General features: G+C 39.9%; 1 protein-coding gene across 2 annotated transcripts in view; it reads left to right on the top strand.

The window, feature by feature from the left end:
• The window catches only part of WARS1 (tryptophanyl-tRNA synthetase 1), a 42,968-nt gene extending 25,708 nt beyond the window's left edge, over positions 1–17,260 (top strand). For both annotated transcript variants that reach the window (XM_036749252.1, XM_036749253.1), the window contains exons 5-11: positions 402–521; positions 1,464–1,646; positions 7,578–7,678; positions 10,472–10,584; positions 11,418–11,591; positions 12,918–13,058; positions 15,919–17,260. In XM_036749252.1, the coding sequence (XP_036605147.1) occupies positions 402–521; positions 1,464–1,646; positions 7,578–7,678; positions 10,472–10,584; positions 11,418–11,591; positions 12,918–13,058; positions 15,919–16,080 (994 nt within the window). In that variant the 3' untranslated portion in view covers positions 16,081–17,260. The remainder of the gene's footprint in view (positions 1–401; positions 522–1,463; positions 1,647–7,577; positions 7,679–10,471; positions 10,585–11,417; positions 11,592–12,917; positions 13,059–15,918) is intronic.
• The last annotated feature ends 1,301 nt before the right edge of the window (positions 17,261–18,561 follow it).

Genomic DNA, 18,561 nt, shown 5'->3' with positions numbered 1-18,561 from the left:
TCACAATGCTAGATCCTTGAAGCATTAAAGTATAGTGATTTAAATGTGTGGCATTTCCCCTACTAAACCGTAAATTCCTGGGACACATTGGATGCACGGTAAAAGTATATTGGATTGAATTCTAAATGAAGACAATGTTCAGTCTGATTTGGAAACATAAGGAATTAATGCTTTTAAAGAATGTCAGTTGTATCACTTACTTCACCTTTTAGAATGATTAAAAGCTATGTCTTAAATCATTCTGTTAAAAGATCCAATTAGAAAAGAAGCAATTTAATTAGAAACTATCACATTCATTTATTTGCTTGATTTTTCACTCTCAGATGCCAGTTTGTTTAGTTGCCTTCCTCTGATATTTTGTCCAAGAAAGTCAGTGTTTCCTCTGTTCTCTTCTCACTTAGGGACATGAACAACATTCTTGACGCATATGAAAATAAGAAGCCATTCTATCTTTATACAGGCAGAGGGCCCTCTTCTGAAGCAATGCATGTAGGTCATCTCATCCCATTTATTTTCACAAAGTAAGTAACACCATCTTCCAAAGGTTTTTTTTATTATTATCTCTATTATATTTGTTTATTATAGTTATTATATTTATTATTATCTAACAATATAAATGATAATTATGTATTTTATAATAATTTTAATTAAGTTCAAACAATTTTTTGTGTGTGTGTGTGTGTGTGTGTGTGTGTGTGTGTGTGACAGTATTATTTTTGTGAACTCACCTGGCAACCAACTTATTAGAAACAGAATCAAAAAGTTGGATGAAACCTAGAGGCTTAGAGATGGAAGAGACACAAGAATCATGACACTGTATGTAGTCTTAAGTTGGATGGCACCTTAGAATCATAGAATGTTGATTAAAGTGAACCTTATAGAGCATCTACATTAACCCTTCCCTGAAGCATGAATCTACTCAACAGCCTCCCCCAAAATGGTTATCTTAGCTCTGCTTGAATATCTCCAGTGACGGTGAACTCACCATTTTCATTTTCCAGTTTCCGTTTTTTATTTCTCATATTCCTGGGATTGTTTTAAATAAAGACATCAATGTCTTTGTGATCAGTCTTAAGATAAAGGCTGGACAGCTGACATGGGAAGTACATGATAATTTGTAGGTAAAGCAATCTTAATGCTTTAATTCAGACTGTTCACTGGAAAGTCAAATGCTGAAGCTAAAGCTTAAATATTCTGGCCACATAATGAGAAAAGACCCTGATGTTGTGAAAGACCGAAGGCAGAAAGAAAAGGAGACAGCAGAGGATGAGATGGAGGGACAGGGCCATGGAAGCAACAAACATGAGCATGGACCAAATTCAGAAGGTTAGAAGGGCCTGGCTGCTATGATCCATGGGATCATGACGAGTCAGACACAACGGAACGACGACAATAAAAAATATTCTGTGTTAAGATACTGTTTGGTAGAAAAAGAGTAACAATTTGGAGTCTGTATTTTTTAGGTGGCTACAAGATGTATTCAATGTTCCCCTGGTTATCCAGATGACTGATGATGAAAAGTACCTCTGGAAAGAGCTGACACTTGAACAAGCATATGGCTATACAATAGAAAATGCAAAGGATATCATAGCCTGTGGTTTTGATATAAATAAGACTTTCATCTTCTCAGACCTGGAATACATGGGGTAAGTATAAAACACTTCACTATCTTTCTCATACCTACACAGTCAAACAGTTTACTCGGGTAAGTGTGCCCAGACTTGAAACACGCAAGGCAACTTCTTAGGGTCCAAAGAGCTGGTCTGAGTCCTGGCTTTGGTCCTTCCTGACTCTGTAGCCCATGACGGGTCGCTTTGCCTCCAGGAGCATCCTGCCTCACAGGGATCTTCTGGGGACAGTGCTTTGTGAAAACACCAGAAATGGGAGCTCTTGCTGTTATTACTAGTGCTGTCTTATAAAAGGGTCTTATGTTGGAACCGAAGTTAGATCTTTTCATTTTGAAGAGATTCCTCCCACTTGTCTCTGTATTTTCCTAGATCCAGATTTGGGGATTCGGGTAGATTTTTCCAATGGAAATGATTGGCTTTGGACTTAGAATCTGAGGCCCTGGGTCTGAATCACAGCTTGGCTATTTATTACCTGACTGACTGTAGGCAAGTCACACAATTTTTTCATCTGTAAAATGAAGAGAGGTTGGCTCAAACCAAATGATGTTTGAGATCCCTTCTGGCTTTCATCTGTGATCCTATGAGAAAAGGTTTGCTCAGGTTCACACAGATAGTTAGAGCCGAGCCATTTGTCAGAGTAATGAGCTTAATTGAATTTGTTTCTTTAGCTCACCCAGTTTTTTGTGAGTTTTAGAGGAAGAAGGCCATGAGGGAGTGTGGTACAATAGAAAGAGGGCTGAGTTTGGAGTCACAGGTCCTGGATTCAGATCTTGGTTCTGCCACTTAATATTTGGATAATAAGTCACTTAATCTCTCTGAGCCTGAGGAAACCTTAGTTTCCTTGTCTGTATAAAGAGCAGGTTGGACTAGATTTCCAAGAAAGCCCTTTCCAGTTCTAAATCTGTGGTCCTTCCTGTTAAGAGAATAATTCAGGCTGTATTATTGAGTGCCTGCTTCTGCGCACGTTAGGTGCTGCAAGGGGATGGCAGATCTATGAAGACCGAGAAGCAGCTCAATACTGGCATGATATGGTACAAAGAATACTAAGTTACAAGTCTGGAGACCAGGGTACTTGCCTGGCTCTGCCCACATGTGCTCATATATTTGACTTGGGCCTCACCATTTCCCCTTCTGGGCCTCAGTATACCCACGTGTAAAGTGGTTTGGACCAGATGATCTCTCTCTGAGGTCCTTTCCAGCTTTTTTTACTCTATCCCTATCAAGCAGCACAAATATATAATCATTCCTGTTCATTATGAAAAGTAACTGTTAACCTGACAGAACAAAGCAAGGAGTTGTATACAGGGTATAAAATGTAATCCTGTCACCAGGCACTGATCACATTTCAGTCCAGCAGCCATTTATTGATCTGTGGCATGAGGTCCCGTGCTTAGCATTGAGATTACAAATATAGGTTCAACTCTTTTTCAAGTCTAATGTGGGAAAACACACATACACAAATAACTGTGAGACCAGAGAAGGAGGTAAAGTGCTAAGAAGAGCCTGGGGAGAGAGAGCTTTGGAAAGAGCACTAGATCTGGGCTCACAAGACCAGGGCCTGGATCCTGGTTTTCCTAACTGTTGCCCCGTGTGACTTTGAACAATTCATGGCCTCTCTTGAGCTCTCTATCTTTTCCCCACCTGCAGAAGGAGGGCATTGTACTAGGTGCCCTCCAAGGTCACTTCCAACCCTAGGAACTTTCCTGTAGTGATTATTTGTGTTGTTCATGAACACTCCCATTTTCCCCTCCATATTCAGAAAGGCATGGTGGGAACGGCTGCACCCTTGAGAAGGTGTTAGGTACATAGGCGTGCAGTGTTCCTCCTCAGTCTATGCTGTTGGTTCTAAGGACAGCTGTTGGTGGTATCCCACTCTGCATTCCCATGGAAATGGGGCACCGTATGGAGGCTTACTTTTTCAGTAAGAAAGGAGAGCCAGCATTTTTTTTTAGCTTGTTGTGAAGCTTTTAGTCTTTTTAAGAATTGCCCTAATTGAGTGTCAAAAGTTCTGTTTGTTTCCTTTTAGTATTTTTTCATCTCTTGTGCACAGGTTTCCCTCTTTGGCCTTCAGGTTCCTCATCTTTATAAGGAGGGCAGAGCTTATAATAGATGACCCTAACATCCTGTCCAGTTCTAAAATTCTATGATTCAAAAGTCCCTTCCAAGTCTCACAGTCCAGGTTCCATGACTTCTCTTCCCATCATGACCTTAGATATTTCCCAGAGCTTTTAGATGTTTCTAAACTTAAGTGCTTTTGTTTAGGAGAAGTAGGACAGTGTAATGATTGTCTTATCACACCCACGCATTTTCATCCTTCCTGCCACCATCCTAGAGCAGGCTCTAGTACATCACACTCTGTCTATAAGAATGGTTAAAAATGCACACTTATATTGTTCTTCAGAGTTTATAAAATGTTTTTCGTAATTGCTGATGAAGCATGCCACCAACCTTTTATTAGAGAGGGAAGCATCAGAGCTATAGAATGAGACATGTGTTTTCAGACTTGGCCAGAGTATTCTTTGTCATGCTTGACTATGCTCATTGGTACTAAGAGAGGGCTTTCAGGAAGTGAAGGGTGGGGAGTGGAGTGATAGTGGGTAGAGATAGAAATGCAAGAAAGAAGAGAAGGTGAGAGAGAGAGAACATCAGCATAACATTTTTGAAAACACAGAAGAAAACAAATCAGAAGGAAACACAATCGGACATTTTGTTAAATTTGACATATACTTAAAAACTATTCAAAAAGTTTTGAGTTTCATATACAGTCAATCCCCTTTTGTTGGTCTTTGTATAATGAAATATTCCTGTTTGGTAATGATTAAATTTATAATTTTTTTAAAAAATTTAGTTCTTTTCTCACAAGAGCCCTGAAAAGCAGGTAGTTTAGGCATTGTGATCCACGTGTTGCCAGTGAAAAACCTAAAGTCACGGAGTTAGTGTATTTCAAAGTCAGTCACCAGTTGAAAAGCAGAAATTAAATGCTTAATTCTGTGCCAGGCACTGTGCTAAGTGCTAGGAGCACAAAGAAAGACAAAAACGGCCCGTGCTTAAGCCGCTAACATTGGGAAAACAATGTGCAGATACCCAGATATACATAAGATATGTACAGAGTAGAGGAAGGTCATCTGAAGGAAGCTTGGGGTGGGGGAGTGGAGGCAGTTCCTGCAGAGGGTGGTATGTGAGCTGAGTCCTGAAGGAGGCAGACGCAGAGGCTTCTGAGGGGAACAAGAGCAGAGGGCCAACTGATGCTAAGGCACAGAGACCAGTGATGGAAGATCCTTTGCAAGGAAGGACCAGCTGAATCATAAAGTACATAGAAAATGAATGAAGTGGAAAGACACTGAGAAGGAGCCAGGCTGGGAAGGATTGTGCGTGTGAGAGGTGATAGGGAGCCAGGAGATCAGGGGGTCTTAACCTTGTTGGTGTCAAGGACCCCATGGGCAGTATGGGGAAGCCTGTGGACCCATTCTCACAAGAATGTTTTTAAATGCAGAAAATAAAATTCAGAGTCTGACAAAGGAAACCAGTTTTATTGAAATACAGGGATCAAAATATTTTTAAACACCAGATTTAAGGATCCCAGGTTAAGAATCACTCCACTATACTCTGTTGAGCTGGGTGGGCGCTATGGGCAGGGCTGCATGTCAAGAGAGTCACTTTGGCAGCTGAGTGGAGGATGATTTGCAGTGGAGTGAGACTAGAACTCCGGTTTCCTGACTACACACCCGGCAGTCCCTCCTCTTTCCTTCTTTTATAATAGCCTTTTAAAAGGTATCCCAGCCTCCAAACTCTCCTCTGACATACCATCTTACACAAGCTGTCAAATTAATCTTGCTAAAAACACAGCTGTGCCCTTACCATTCCCCTGCTCAGAAAGTATGAGTGCCTGCCCACTCTCTAAGGCACCTAGGGGACTTAGTGAATAGAGCACCAGGCCTGGAGTCAGGAAGACCTCAGTCCCAGTCTGCCCTTAGACACCTACTTGCTGTGTGACCCTGGGCAAGTCAGTTAACCCTGTTTGCCTCAGTTTCCTCGACTGTAAAATCAGGGTATAATGGTACCTACCTCACGGATCGTAGTGGCAATCAAGTGAGATAATATTTGTGAATGTATTGTAGAGCGCGGGCCCTTTTTGTGTTTCTTTATGCTCCTAGCACTCAGCACAGCACCTGGCCCGTAGGAGCTGCCATAGGATGTGTATTTCATCCCCTTTCTCTTTTCCTTAGCCCAACATTTAAGGTCCTCTGGGCTCCCAGCCTGTGTTCTGCTCTCCTTCTTGTTCTCCGGGCTTCAGTGAAACTGAATCGTTTACACACCCAGAACTTTTTGTTGTTGTTGCTGTTTCTATACCCGTACACGGGTTTGTCTCTCCTTTTTTTTCCCTTCCCCTTACCTATCGTCATGGAAACTGTGTCAAGGCCAATACCAGATACAACTTCCTCCATGAAGCCTTCCCTGATCACTCAATCAGAAGCGATCTCTCCCTACCCTGAATTTCTGTAATACTTGGTTTATGCCATTCAGATTACAATACCTGACGTTTATATAGCATTTTGTCATTTTAGTCCCAAAACAACCAGTTGAGGCCCAAGTATTACAAACATTATCCCCATTTTACAAATGGGGATAGAAAGGTTAAGTGAGCTGGCTGTGGCTGCACAATTTCCAAGAGTCAGAGGTGAGATTTAAATCCAGGGCTTCCTAACTTAAGATACCACATTCTGCCTCCTTTGCCCTGGTGCCCCCATACTGAAATATTGTTTTCCAGTCATACTTTATTTATGTTATGCCTTACAAGACTGTAATCCCCTTGAGGTGAGGGGCTCCATCACAGAAGTCATGCTGCCATTCATTCCCTTCTTCATCTGTATTTCCCCTATAGCACACAGCACAGGCCCTTCCTCAAGGCATTCAAAAAAGATTTCCTAAATGAATATAGTATGAAATTCTTTATTAAAGAAAACCCAGTTCTGTCTTAGAATAATTTCAATACCTATCACTAACATAAAAAAAAAAAGAGGAGAGAATTTCTGAATTAAAAACTCCCAGGAAAGAAAAGGGTCAGTGCCTGATTAATGTGTTTAAAGATTTATTTATTTAATAATATTTAATTATTGTTAAATATCATTAAATATTCATTTTATTATTTGTATTATTTATGTATAAATAATTCATTATTTAATAATATTTAATGATAGATATTAAATTAAAATTTAATAATTTACTTATTAATAAATACCCATGGAGAGGCATGATTTTTTTTAATGATAAGGAACAAGATTTTTTTTTTATGTTAATTAAACTCATAGGTTCATAGATTTTAGGAGTGGAAGTGACCTTAGAGTTCATCAAGTCCAGCATCCCATATCCATTCCCAGGAGCACTAAAAGACAAAGCTGGTATTGGAATCTCTCCACTTTACCATGTTGTTCACAGTTTGGCAATGCTGGGGCACAAAAGCTTCAAAGGAATCATGAGTTTGTACATGTAGGTGTTCCTTCTATCAACACAGATTTCAACCCTCATATGCCTTAATATAACATGTACATGAGTTTCTGTGATACCACCACTACCACCCCACCCCGCCAAAAAAAACAAAGCTCACTATCTAGTGTCCAACTTTCTCTTGAATAGCCTCACTGAACTTAACTCAGTCTCTAAACAATAAATACACAGTCGGTTCCAACTTTATGAGATCTGCCAGAGTTGAAGTTCTTCTGGCATAGACTTCAAGAACTCAGAGTCTCCTCCATTCTGTGACAGAGCATGAGAGGAAGATTTGAGTTGAGGTGACCTCTGCATCTGACAGAATCAGTCAGCCGTGTGTCACACATGATCACTGTACAAGCCCCCAATTGATCTAGGGTCAGACTTCATGTTTGCTTCTAGCTGATGCTGCTTAGATATCAACCACAGGACCAGAATTTTCTTTTTCACTCTTCTTTGCAGGTCGAGTCCAAGTTTCTACAAGAATGTGGTCAAAATCCAAAAGCACGTCACATTTAATCAAGTAAAGGGCATCTTTGGCTTCACTGACAGTGATTGCATTGGTAAGATCCAATTCAGCTGTTTTGAATCATCTATTTTTAGGTGAAAGATAATCTAATTATATAAACCAGCTATATTCTACACTAAGTACTGCTCTCTTTGTGGAGACATCAGAGGAGCATAGACTAGCACCTTAAAACAACAGGATAATGTATGTAATTTAGGAGAATGAAATAAGAAGGTATTTGGTGCCTACCCCAGGGAATAGGATGCTTCCTGAAATTTCTACCATGTCAGCTTATCTCATTAAATATTAAACACAGGGATGAGTAGTGCTAGAACACAAACAGCTGGTATAATGCCTTCAGTCAGGTTTATTTATCCTTATGTGAAATTTTACTTCACTTTGAATGTTCATTGATCCTCTAGAAGCTTCATCCATTTTATTTTTTGAAAGAAAGAAAGTTGAGTGATTGTCTAGTTTCCCTCTTCTTTGTCATAGGATCAGTGAGGTATAATGTATGTAGAAAATATTTTATAAACTGTAAATGCAAGTTACTATTACATTGTAATCCTAAGGCAGGGACAGACTTGGAGAATCATAGAATTATAGACGGGTAAAGCCAGAAGGAATCATAAAATCATGAAAACATAGAACATAACTGGAGGAGACCTTGGAATATCGAAATAGGAAGATCTTAGAAATTCTCTTCATTTTAAACAGGCAGAAACTGAGACCTAGAGAATGGAGGTGTCTTACACAGGAATGATCTAGGTTTTCATTTCAGTATTATGAATACCATCATCACTTCACTCCAGTATTTTCCTAGCCTTTAAAATGTTCACATTTTTATAAAAACCAACACTGGTATTTATAATCTGTAATTATCAGTAGGATGGACTCAACCCATGTGGCCCATTCCTTAACTTGAAGTTGAGCAAATGAGTTGGGCAGATACCTTCCGTGAAAGGAAGAGCTGATGCAGACCATCAGTACATTTTTAATCATACATCCTCCAGTCAGTCCATGTACTTAATTAGCTACATTGAAGGCTAGCACTTATAAAATCATGGCTTCAGAGAGCTTTAAAGCTGGAAGGGAACTCAGAAGTCATCTACTTCAACATATGTTCACTCCCCAGATTAGTTCCTGGTCTTTTAAGTAATGTTATGAAACTAGTTCCTCTTGATCCATGACAATGAATTTGAAGTCATTGGACTTAGCAACCCAAATATCTTCTATCAAGCAGAGTAGTCAGTCTTGAATTTAAATTTTGGCTCCACCAAACAGTGTATGCCCTTCCCCAAGAATGTCCCTCATTAAAACATGGTTCAGAGGAAAGACTGAGAGTTGGACTAACTAGCTGTGTGACCTTAGACAAGTGACTTCTTTGGGTGTCAGTTTCCTCCTTAGTCAGCTGGGGGAGGGATAGGTTAGGTAATACTTTTGGAGCAGGTCAAAAAAATATGAGGATAGAATAATAAATAAGGAAAGTCATCTCAAATATTAAGGGAACCATCTTGTAGGGAAAAAATAGCTTTGATAAGAAATCAAAGCTATCAATAGTCATGAAAAATGCTCTGAATCACTGTTAATTTGAGAAATTCAAATTACAACAACTCTGAGGTACTACCTCATCTATCATATTGGCTAACATGACAGAAAAGGAAAATGACAAATGCTGGAGGGGATATAGAACAAACTGAGACACTAATTCACTGTTGGTGGAGTTGTGAACTAGTCCAGCCATTCTGCAGAACAATTTGGAACTATGCCCAAAAGGCTATAAAATTGTGTATACCATTTGACCCAGCAATATCATTGCTGGCTGGGTCTATATGCCAGAGAGAACAAAGGGAAAAGGGCCTATTTGTACGAAAGTATTTATAGCAGTTCTTTTTGTGGTGGCAAAGAATTGGAGATTGAGGGAGGCCCTTTCATTGAAGAGTGGCTGAACAAGTTGTTGTATATGATTGTGGTGGAATACTGTTGTGCTCTAGAAATTGTGAAGGGGATGGTTTCAGAAAAACCTGGGAAGACTTATATGAACGTGTGCAAGGTGAAGTGAGCAGAATTAGGAGAACATTTTACACAGCAGTACTGTAACAGTGATCAGCTGCGAGAGACTTACCTACTCTGATCAATGCAGTAATCCAAGATAATTCCAAAGGACCCGTGGTGAAAAAGCTATATATCTCCAGAAAGAGAACTGATCAACTCCAAGTGCAGATTAAAGCACATTTTCATTTTCTCTATTTTTTTTTGCTATAGCTAATATGGAAATGTGTTTTGTGTGACTTTATGTGTAAAATGAGTATCATAAGGGGCAGCTAGGTGGCCCAGGGGTTAGAGCACTGGCCCTGGAGTCAGGAGGACCTGAGTTCAAATCCAGCCCCAAATACTTACTAGCTGTGTGACCCTGGGCAAGTCACTTAACCCCAATTGCCTCAAAAAAAAAAAAGAGTATATTGCTTGCGTTCTCAATGGGTGGGGAAGGGGCTGAAGAGAAAATTTAGAACTCGAAATTTTTTTAAATGAATGTTAAGGTATAACAAATTTAAAGAAAAAAGAAAGAAAAAATGGCTTCTAATGGCAACCTCTCTTGATGCTTTAACTGCAAAATTTTAAATGAAGAAACATCCACCTCTTCCTTTAAATACAACTTAGCGCAGAATTTAGCCAGCTAGGATCTTGTGGACCTCTGTGAACTAGAGTCTGTAATTACTGATTTGCCAAAGCCTAAATATTCAGACTAGTGGCTGGCTAGAGATTCATAGCAGAGTTAGCCAGCAGCAACAGGAGTTATCATGAATTGAAAAAATATTTGTATTTTGTCATTCTTTTCCTCTTTCAGGAAAGATTAGTTTTCCTGCTATCCAAGCTGCCCCATCCTTCAGCAACTCATTTCCACAGATTTTCAAAGACAGGACAGATATCCAGTGTCTTATTCCATGTGCCATAGACCAGGTGAGAAACCATTGCTTCCCATTTAATTTGAGCAACTTTAGTTTCTATATGGTGTCAAGATTTTAATTGGACTAACTCTCAAGTATTATTCATTTATTAAGGCATGGGAAATCTTCTGTAACTGATGCAAAGTGAATTAAACAGAACCAAGGAAAGAATATACCTAATGATTCCAACAGCATAAAGAACCAAAGAAAGCTCAGAAATAAGTACTACGTAATTATAATGATTAGATTGGGCCCAAGAAAGAGTTGAGAAAATGGACCTTTTCCACAGAAGGGACTGTGGGTGTGGAGCGTAACAGGTAGTGTCAGATTTGGTTTAAGTTTTGGTTAGTTTTGTTACTTTATTTTTATTTTTCTTAGTCAAAAGGATAAGGAAGGCTGGGGTAATACATTTGAAAATAAAAGTGATATAAAAACAAAGGATATTGATTTTTTTTTTAATCTGAGGCTAAAATTCAAGAATATAAAATGATCAGCCACCTGGTGGAGCAGAAAGGGCCCTGGACTTGAATGTGGGAGACCTGGCTTTGAATCCCAGCTCCCACATTTTATGTTCTAGACTAGAGGCAGTTTTTTGTAGTAGGAAGTGCTTTGATCTAGGATTTAAAAGTCCTACATTCAAGTCTAGGTCCAGATTGACTTTGGGCAACTACGTTTACTTTCCTGAGCCTAATTTTATTCATCAATAATGTAGGGATAATGTTATTTGCACACCCTCCATCAGGGTTGTTACAAGGAAAGGGCTTTGTAATCCTTAAAGCAGTATATAAAAGTTATTTTGTTGTCTGTCTCATATCATCTTTGTGTTTATTCTTCTCTTTTTTGTAGGATCCTTATTTTAGAATGACAAGAGATGTGGCCCCAAAGATTGGCTATCCCAAACCAGCCTTGCTTCATTCATCCTTCTTCCCAGCTCTGCAGGGAGCCCAGACTAAAATGAGTGCCAGTGACCCCAATTCTTCCATCTTCCTCACTGACACAGCCAAGCAGATCAAGAACAAGGTAAAGACCTCCCTTGGCTGAAAAACAGCCTGTGTAGGTGGCTCAATAGAGTTCTGGACCTGGAGTCAGGAACCTGAGTTCAAATCCCACCTCAGATACTTACTAGCTTTGTGACCCTGGGCAAGTAACTTATCTTCTGGAGAAGGAAATGGCAGACCACTCCAGTAATGGTCCACGGAGTCATGAAAGGTCAGACACAACTGAACAACAGTGTTTTTGAGAAACATTCACTTTTGCCCCTGGTGAATACTTGTTGATCTTTAAGTATAGCATTGTAATAATTTATACTGCTAAAATACTATTACTGTAACTTCTCCTACCCATTTCATTTGGAGTACTGGGTACTAATTTCTAGAATCAGCTAGGCCATGTCAACATCCATATCCAAAAATGTATTGGAATGTACTAAAGTATGGTATATTTATGTTCCCCATCTGCTTCATTTGTCTTGTATGGGATTCTATCCCGTCTCCTTTTTTTTATGACTCCCTTCTAAGGACTCAAAAGTTATGTGAACAAAGTCCACATTCTGTCAGACCCAGCCATCCTGGAAAGGTGCTAGACATGGAGAATGTGTCTGGCCCCAGACTGTGGATATTTGTCATATTTGTCATCCGAGAACCAAACTGAAGTACAGAGAGATTCATCATCAAATGGAGGAAATGTTCTAATTGTAAAGACCATCCACACCCTCCAATGGAATGTAGGCTCCTCCAGGGAAAGAATTATTTTTTTTCTTTGTATCCATAATACCTACACATGCAGTCCCTTGGAGATTATAGATACTTAGTAAGCTCTTATTGGATTGAATTCACTCTCTGAAGGAATACAACCTTCAGAGGTGGGTCTGCGACCTTTCTTAGAAAAATCCCTACCCCAGTGAAATTTTGGATCCTTGGAGTGTTGAAATAGCACTGATGGACATTCAGTGGATACTACTGTTTTTATATTATCTGTTGGCTTGTTTGTTTCAGACAATCTCACCCTATCTCACCCAGGTAAGAAGTACAGCAACCACTCATAGACCCATTCCCAATATTAATTGGCACAGAGGCTTTCACTTACTCCATTTTTCCAGGCTAGGCCACTCTGCCCCTCCTTAGGTGGGGGGCACACCTGATTGGTACCAAACTTAGTAGAGACACTGGTTGTCTGTAAGCCCCAGTGGAGCTCAGAATTCTCACACTTGGTGATCCACCAGCCTCACCACCTCCAGAAGCAGGGGCTTCAGGCATGGGCTACCACTCTCAGCTCACTCTTTTTAACTAGAAGTATTCATTTATCCAAAGTATCACAGATTATATTTTCATGAATTTTATTCTGCAGGTCAACAAACACGCGTTTTCTGGAGGTAAAGACACCATAGAGGAACACAGACAGCTCGGAGGCAACTGTGACATTGACGTATCTTTCATGTACCTCACCTTCTTTCTAGAGGATGATGACAAACTCGAGCAAATAAGAAAGGTATTTCTAAGGGCATAATCCAGCACAGCGTGCACTCTTATCAGGCTTTCTGTGCAGCGAGAAAGCAGTTTGGTTTACACAACATTAGAAATATTTCAAATAAATGGGCAAGACACTTGTTCTCTTCTCTCTCAAGGACTGAATTTTGCTACTTAATTTGGCTTCAGCTAAAGTTTAATTATAACTGAATTTGATTGGTAATATGTTAATATTATATCTTTGACAAATGTTTTTAAAACACTTATTGTATGCAGAATATTATGTTCAGCATGAAGAGAATTAAAAAGATTAGATAAGCCACTCTCCCTGCCCTCATGAAGCTTTCAGTTGAATAAATAGGACACTTACATAGATAACGACAATCCATGACAAGCAAGAGACCAAAGTAGCGTGCTGACACCTCTTAAGAGGAATGGTCATTGCTAAATGACAGAGAAGCTTGGCCTGGACATGGTGGCATTTGACTTGGGTTTAAAGGGTAGATAGAAATTCAAGGAGGGACCTTCCCATAGGGCAGTGTAGCACCGGATTTGAGAAAGCCTTAAATACCAGAATGGGAAGTTTGAATCATCTTATTAGGCCATCGTGGACCAGCTTTAAAAACATTCTGAAATAGAAATCCTTAAGCTGCGATTAATGAACATTTTAGAAAATATATGTCGATAACCATATTTCAGAAATAACTGATTTTCTTTGTGCCTATGTATTTGATTTTGTGCATTTAAAAACATTATTCTGAGAAGGGATCTATAGGCTTCATCAGACTGTCAAAAGAGTCTATCACATACAAAGAATTAAAAAACCCCATTCTAGAGATAAGAACTAAGGAACTATTTGAACTACTTAGATTTTGAGTTTGAGTGTATTTGCAGTAATGTGTCCCAACAAAGTTTTGGGTTCAGATTTTTTTATTTTTTGGTTTTGCCTTGTTTCATTAAAATATGTAGGAGGAATAAAACCACATGGTACTCTGCCAGAGAGGATGGTTGCTTCTTGTTAGAGCCTATTCATTAATCACCTGGACAGAGAGCTTAAGAATATGCATTTTTGAAGATTTTTCTGAGTTCCATAGTTTGGTGGTAGAAACAGTGCCACACCACAATGGGGTATAGTGAAAAGAGATTTGGACGTGGTGCCAAAAAATCTGGATTTAAGTCCCATCTCCACCATTTCCAAGTTCTCTTCAGGCTTCACAGGGTTGTGGAGATCAGAAAGCTGGAGCACTTTGTAACTAAAGCACTACAGAAATGGGACTTCCTCTTACTAGCCTGAAGGTCCGGCAGTGTGGCTTAACATGTGCCAGGTCTGCTGCTAATGAACTACATGACTTGGGAGATATTGATTGTGCCTGCACATCTACAATCCAAACTGAAAGCTTTCTCAGATTGACCAAGAGAGCAGGTGTTAATTGGCCCTTCCCATCATAGAATCTGAGAGTCGGAAAGGACCATAGAGGTCACGTAGTCCAACTCATCTGGAAAAAGGAATCCTCACCACCACATATCCGAGAAGTCGTCCTTTTGCCTCTGCTTGAAAGCAGAGAGAGAACCCACTGCCTCCCAAAGATGCCCATTTCAGTTTAGAATGTCTGTGATTGTTAGGAAGTTTTTCTTTATATTGAGCCAAAATCTATAATTCAGTCACATTCTGTAAACCTCACATAACTTCACAGACCAATTCAACCAACATTTTACTGCGTTCTTTTTTTATTTAGAATTTTATTCTATTTAATCCACAAGCTTTATGTGGCTTTATTTTTTTAAAAAAGCCAACAAAATAAAATAAAATGGTGAAAACGTAACAATATCCAAAATTGAGACACTTTTCAAAAGCAAAAGCTCTGAAAGTTCAGTCTACCAACTGAAAAAAACCCTAATAAGACAAAAATTATAGATGGGGTAATGATGGCATTTCACAAACAGAATTTTATGTAACTGAAGGAAACTTTCTGGGGCATAACCGTCCTTACAAGCAGATGGGGGGGTAGAGAGGAAAAAATGAAATTCCAGTATTCCAGATCAACTACAAAAAGATGAAAAATGGTGTGAGCCCCCCTTCAGAAAGCCTATAATATACCTGGGAGGTGTGCACAAATAGTCAATCTGGTGAGTAAGCGTTTTGTCCTCTAGGCCATAGCGACCCACTGATATTTTTTGGGCAAGAAAGTGATCTGGTTGAAGCTATGCACTAGAAGGATTATTTTGGCAGCCTTGTAAAGGGCAGTTTGAAGAAGAGAAGAGCAGAAGGCAGGAACACCAATTATGAAGCTGTCACAGTGGTCTGAATGAGAGGTGACAGGGCCAGAATTAGTGTGGTAGCATTGAGCGAGGACCAGAAGGAGGGATGTTAGATATACGTTACGGTAGAACAGACAGTGGCTGTGGAAACTTATTGGATGAAAAGGACATTTCTCTATATTTTTATATAGAATTACCTTAGAGCACCATGTAAACGTGACGTATCAGTAGTGGTGCTGATAGCATAGGCTTTGTTGGCAGATGTGGACTAGAAAATAACTGTGTCTCAGGCCTGTCACGAATCAGCTCTGTGACTTGGAACAAGATGATCCTACCTCCCTTTCTACTACATATTTACAATGTAGATAATTCCCATCCCTGTCTGTATCCTGCTCTTTCTTTAAGGATGAATAAGATTATATAGATGTGACCACTCATCAGGGATGAATTCGATGCTTTCTGTAGACTCCTCCAGACCCTCAGAGTTAGAAGGAACTTCAGGAGTCATTGAATCCAAACCACACTGGAACAGGAATGCCCTCCCTGTCCACCATTCCTGAGAGTGGGCACATGAATTTCAGGGAACAGTAATCTTCCTTATGATTTTGTTCTCTCTCCGACAGGATTACTCAAGTGGAGCTATGCTCACTGGAGAGCTGAAGAAGACACTCATTGAAGTGCTGCAGCCTTTGATTGCCAATCACCAGGCCCGGCGCAAAGAGATTACAGAGGACATCGTGAAGCAGTTTATGACTCCAAGGAAGCTATTCTATGACTTCCAATAACATAAATCATATAGACATCTGGGTTTATATACACACATTCTTCAGTAAATATCCCCCTGATTGGAGTGCTGTCACCCATAGTCATCTGTCAACTGTTAAATATCCTATTTAATTGAAACTGAGAGTTGGAAGGAACCTCTCACAAGTTCTGTCTACAGCATCCCTGACAAATGGTGATCTTATCTTACCTTATTGTCTGTAAGCCATGTTACCGTGTTTCTTCCTGTGAATTAGCATGTACCAGCTTAACGTAGACAAAAGTAACATGGAAAAAGTCCGTACCGTGTAATAGTGTGTAGGCAAAATAAAGAATCCTAGAACTTCATTTCCACTACAAAATGAATGAAAGAATTCGGTTTGAAGAAAGTTGACCATCCATTACCTGGTAATCTAAGCATTTAAATTCTTGGCAAGTTGAGAAAAGTATGTGTTATTAACTGGACGGTTCCTCACATTTTTTATCTAAAATATGTCTATCTGTGCTTATATTTGGTACAGATACTAAAAATGTCCATCTCTAATCTTCCTCGGTGTTCTGAATCTGTTCTTTTATATCCAACTTTGGGCAAAAATATAAATTGATGTATAGCCGGAATCAGAACTCCACTCCTGCTGAGTTAAAAAGCTACTTAGGAAATCGATATTGGTATTTGGTGAGTTTAACTGTGGCGCATGCTGCCTGAGCAGAAAAGCTGTCTGCCCCTAGTACTAACAAAAAGCTTCGCGATAAGTTTGACTAGAACGTAACATCCCAGTTGACTCGAGAGCCAACCTTGACACAGTTCTGGTATTGTGAATGACGTTTCAATATCACGTAACCAGGTCTTATGAAATTATCAAGTCCTTTATTGGTAAATTTTTCCATTTTGTTCCTTAAACTGCTTTCTGTTCTCCTGCCCATGGCCCTATTCCAGAAATCATGCTATCTTAACTATGATTTTCCAGTATTTCTCAACCAAAGAATCAGAGAAGTTTCACACTCCATTTATGACAAAGGAAATATGAAATGATTTTGTCGTTTTGCTTTTGATACATAAAATGCTGGAAAAAAAAAACACCTTGCGTTTTCAGATTATTGTCTTTGCACTTGACTGGCTTGGAAATGCAAGACAGGAAGATCTCTCTTAACTGTTTCTGAGTTCTTAAGGACAATAAAAATAGAAAGAAAGTGTTTACTGTGCCAAGTTGGTAATGTGAACCTGAAAACCCTGAAGGTGCATCTGAAAATTATGTAATGTAACTCTGTAGTGAGTGAGATCAGCCACTGATATCAATCACTTGGTTTTCTACATCCAGGATTCCGGAATGGGGTAGCCATTCCTAACTGAATCTTTGCTTATTCTGTCTAGAAGAAAACACCACCCGTTTTCCCATGCTCCCCTCTGCAAACAACTGTGAATTTTGGATGGGCTTTGACTTAAGAACGCTCAAGATGAATCCCTAAGAAAGTGATTGAGATAAACTTTCAGCCCACATAAAGACTTCATGACCCCCATGCAAGCATTTGGTACCAGCAGAGCCCCTGGAGCAGTGATGTAGCACATCCAAATGTGGGGGAGGAGACCATCTCTCCTTTCTCCTTCACCACTGTCACTGGCTGACTGGACTCTCCTCTGCACCACATCAGCCAGCAGGAGGCTTGGTTGGTTACAAAGCCAGTCACTGAGTTGTTTGACCAAGAGGCAGCCTGGTGTAGGAGAAATAGCCTTAGATTTGGAGTCAGGAGATTTGGCTGTAGCCATTCTCTTGTGTGACCTCCCTGTGCCTTAGTTTACCAGTCCGTGAAATGAGAGGGTTGAACTAGACAATTTCTCAGGCCCCTTTCAGTCTATGACAGCTCAACCAGCCCAATGATAGGGATCACAACAATTTTGAAGCACCAAAACACAGAATATTAGAATTCAAAGAGAACCTGGGGGTCATCTATTTTACCTTCTGTTTCATAGGTGAAGAAACCGAGAGGCACATAGTGTATCCAAGGCAATTCAGCTAGTAAAGGGTCGAGCTGAAATCTGAACCCTATTTTCTTGACTCTCAGACCAGTGTTCTTTTCACTATTGCTTTCCGCCTTTCTTAGTCCCATGCTAACTGAATATAAGAAGACCCCAGGCACCCATCTGAGAACTCCCCTTTGGCTTTAGGGGATTGGCTGCACCAGGAATATAGGGCTGTCCTTTCTGCTCCTACCTACGACACCCCTCCACACCTTTGCCCCAGATTGTCAGGTTGCCCAGCTGGGAAGTCTTGAAGCTAAGGTTTGAACCCAAGTGTCTAGGTCAAGTCTATGACTTTCCACCATTCCACCCTCTGGTCCATTCAAGTTCTATGAGACCTAGAAACAGGACCCTGTGCTTTGCCATGGCAGGCCTCCCATCTCTACAGTGCTTTAAGTTTTGCAAAGCACATTCATCATGACAATATTGTCCTCATCATTTTATAGAATTAAGAAACAGCAGAGAGGTTGAGATTTGCCCACAAGTA

The sequence above is a fragment of the Trichosurus vulpecula genome, chromosome 3 (assembly GCF_011100635.1).
Source record: "Trichosurus vulpecula isolate mTriVul1 chromosome 3, mTriVul1.pri, whole genome shotgun sequence".
Taxonomy (NCBI): domain Eukaryota; kingdom Metazoa; phylum Chordata; class Mammalia; order Diprotodontia; family Phalangeridae; genus Trichosurus; species Trichosurus vulpecula.
Note: the sequence above shows the minus strand (reverse complement) of the source record. Positions and strands in the feature narration are given on the sequence as shown.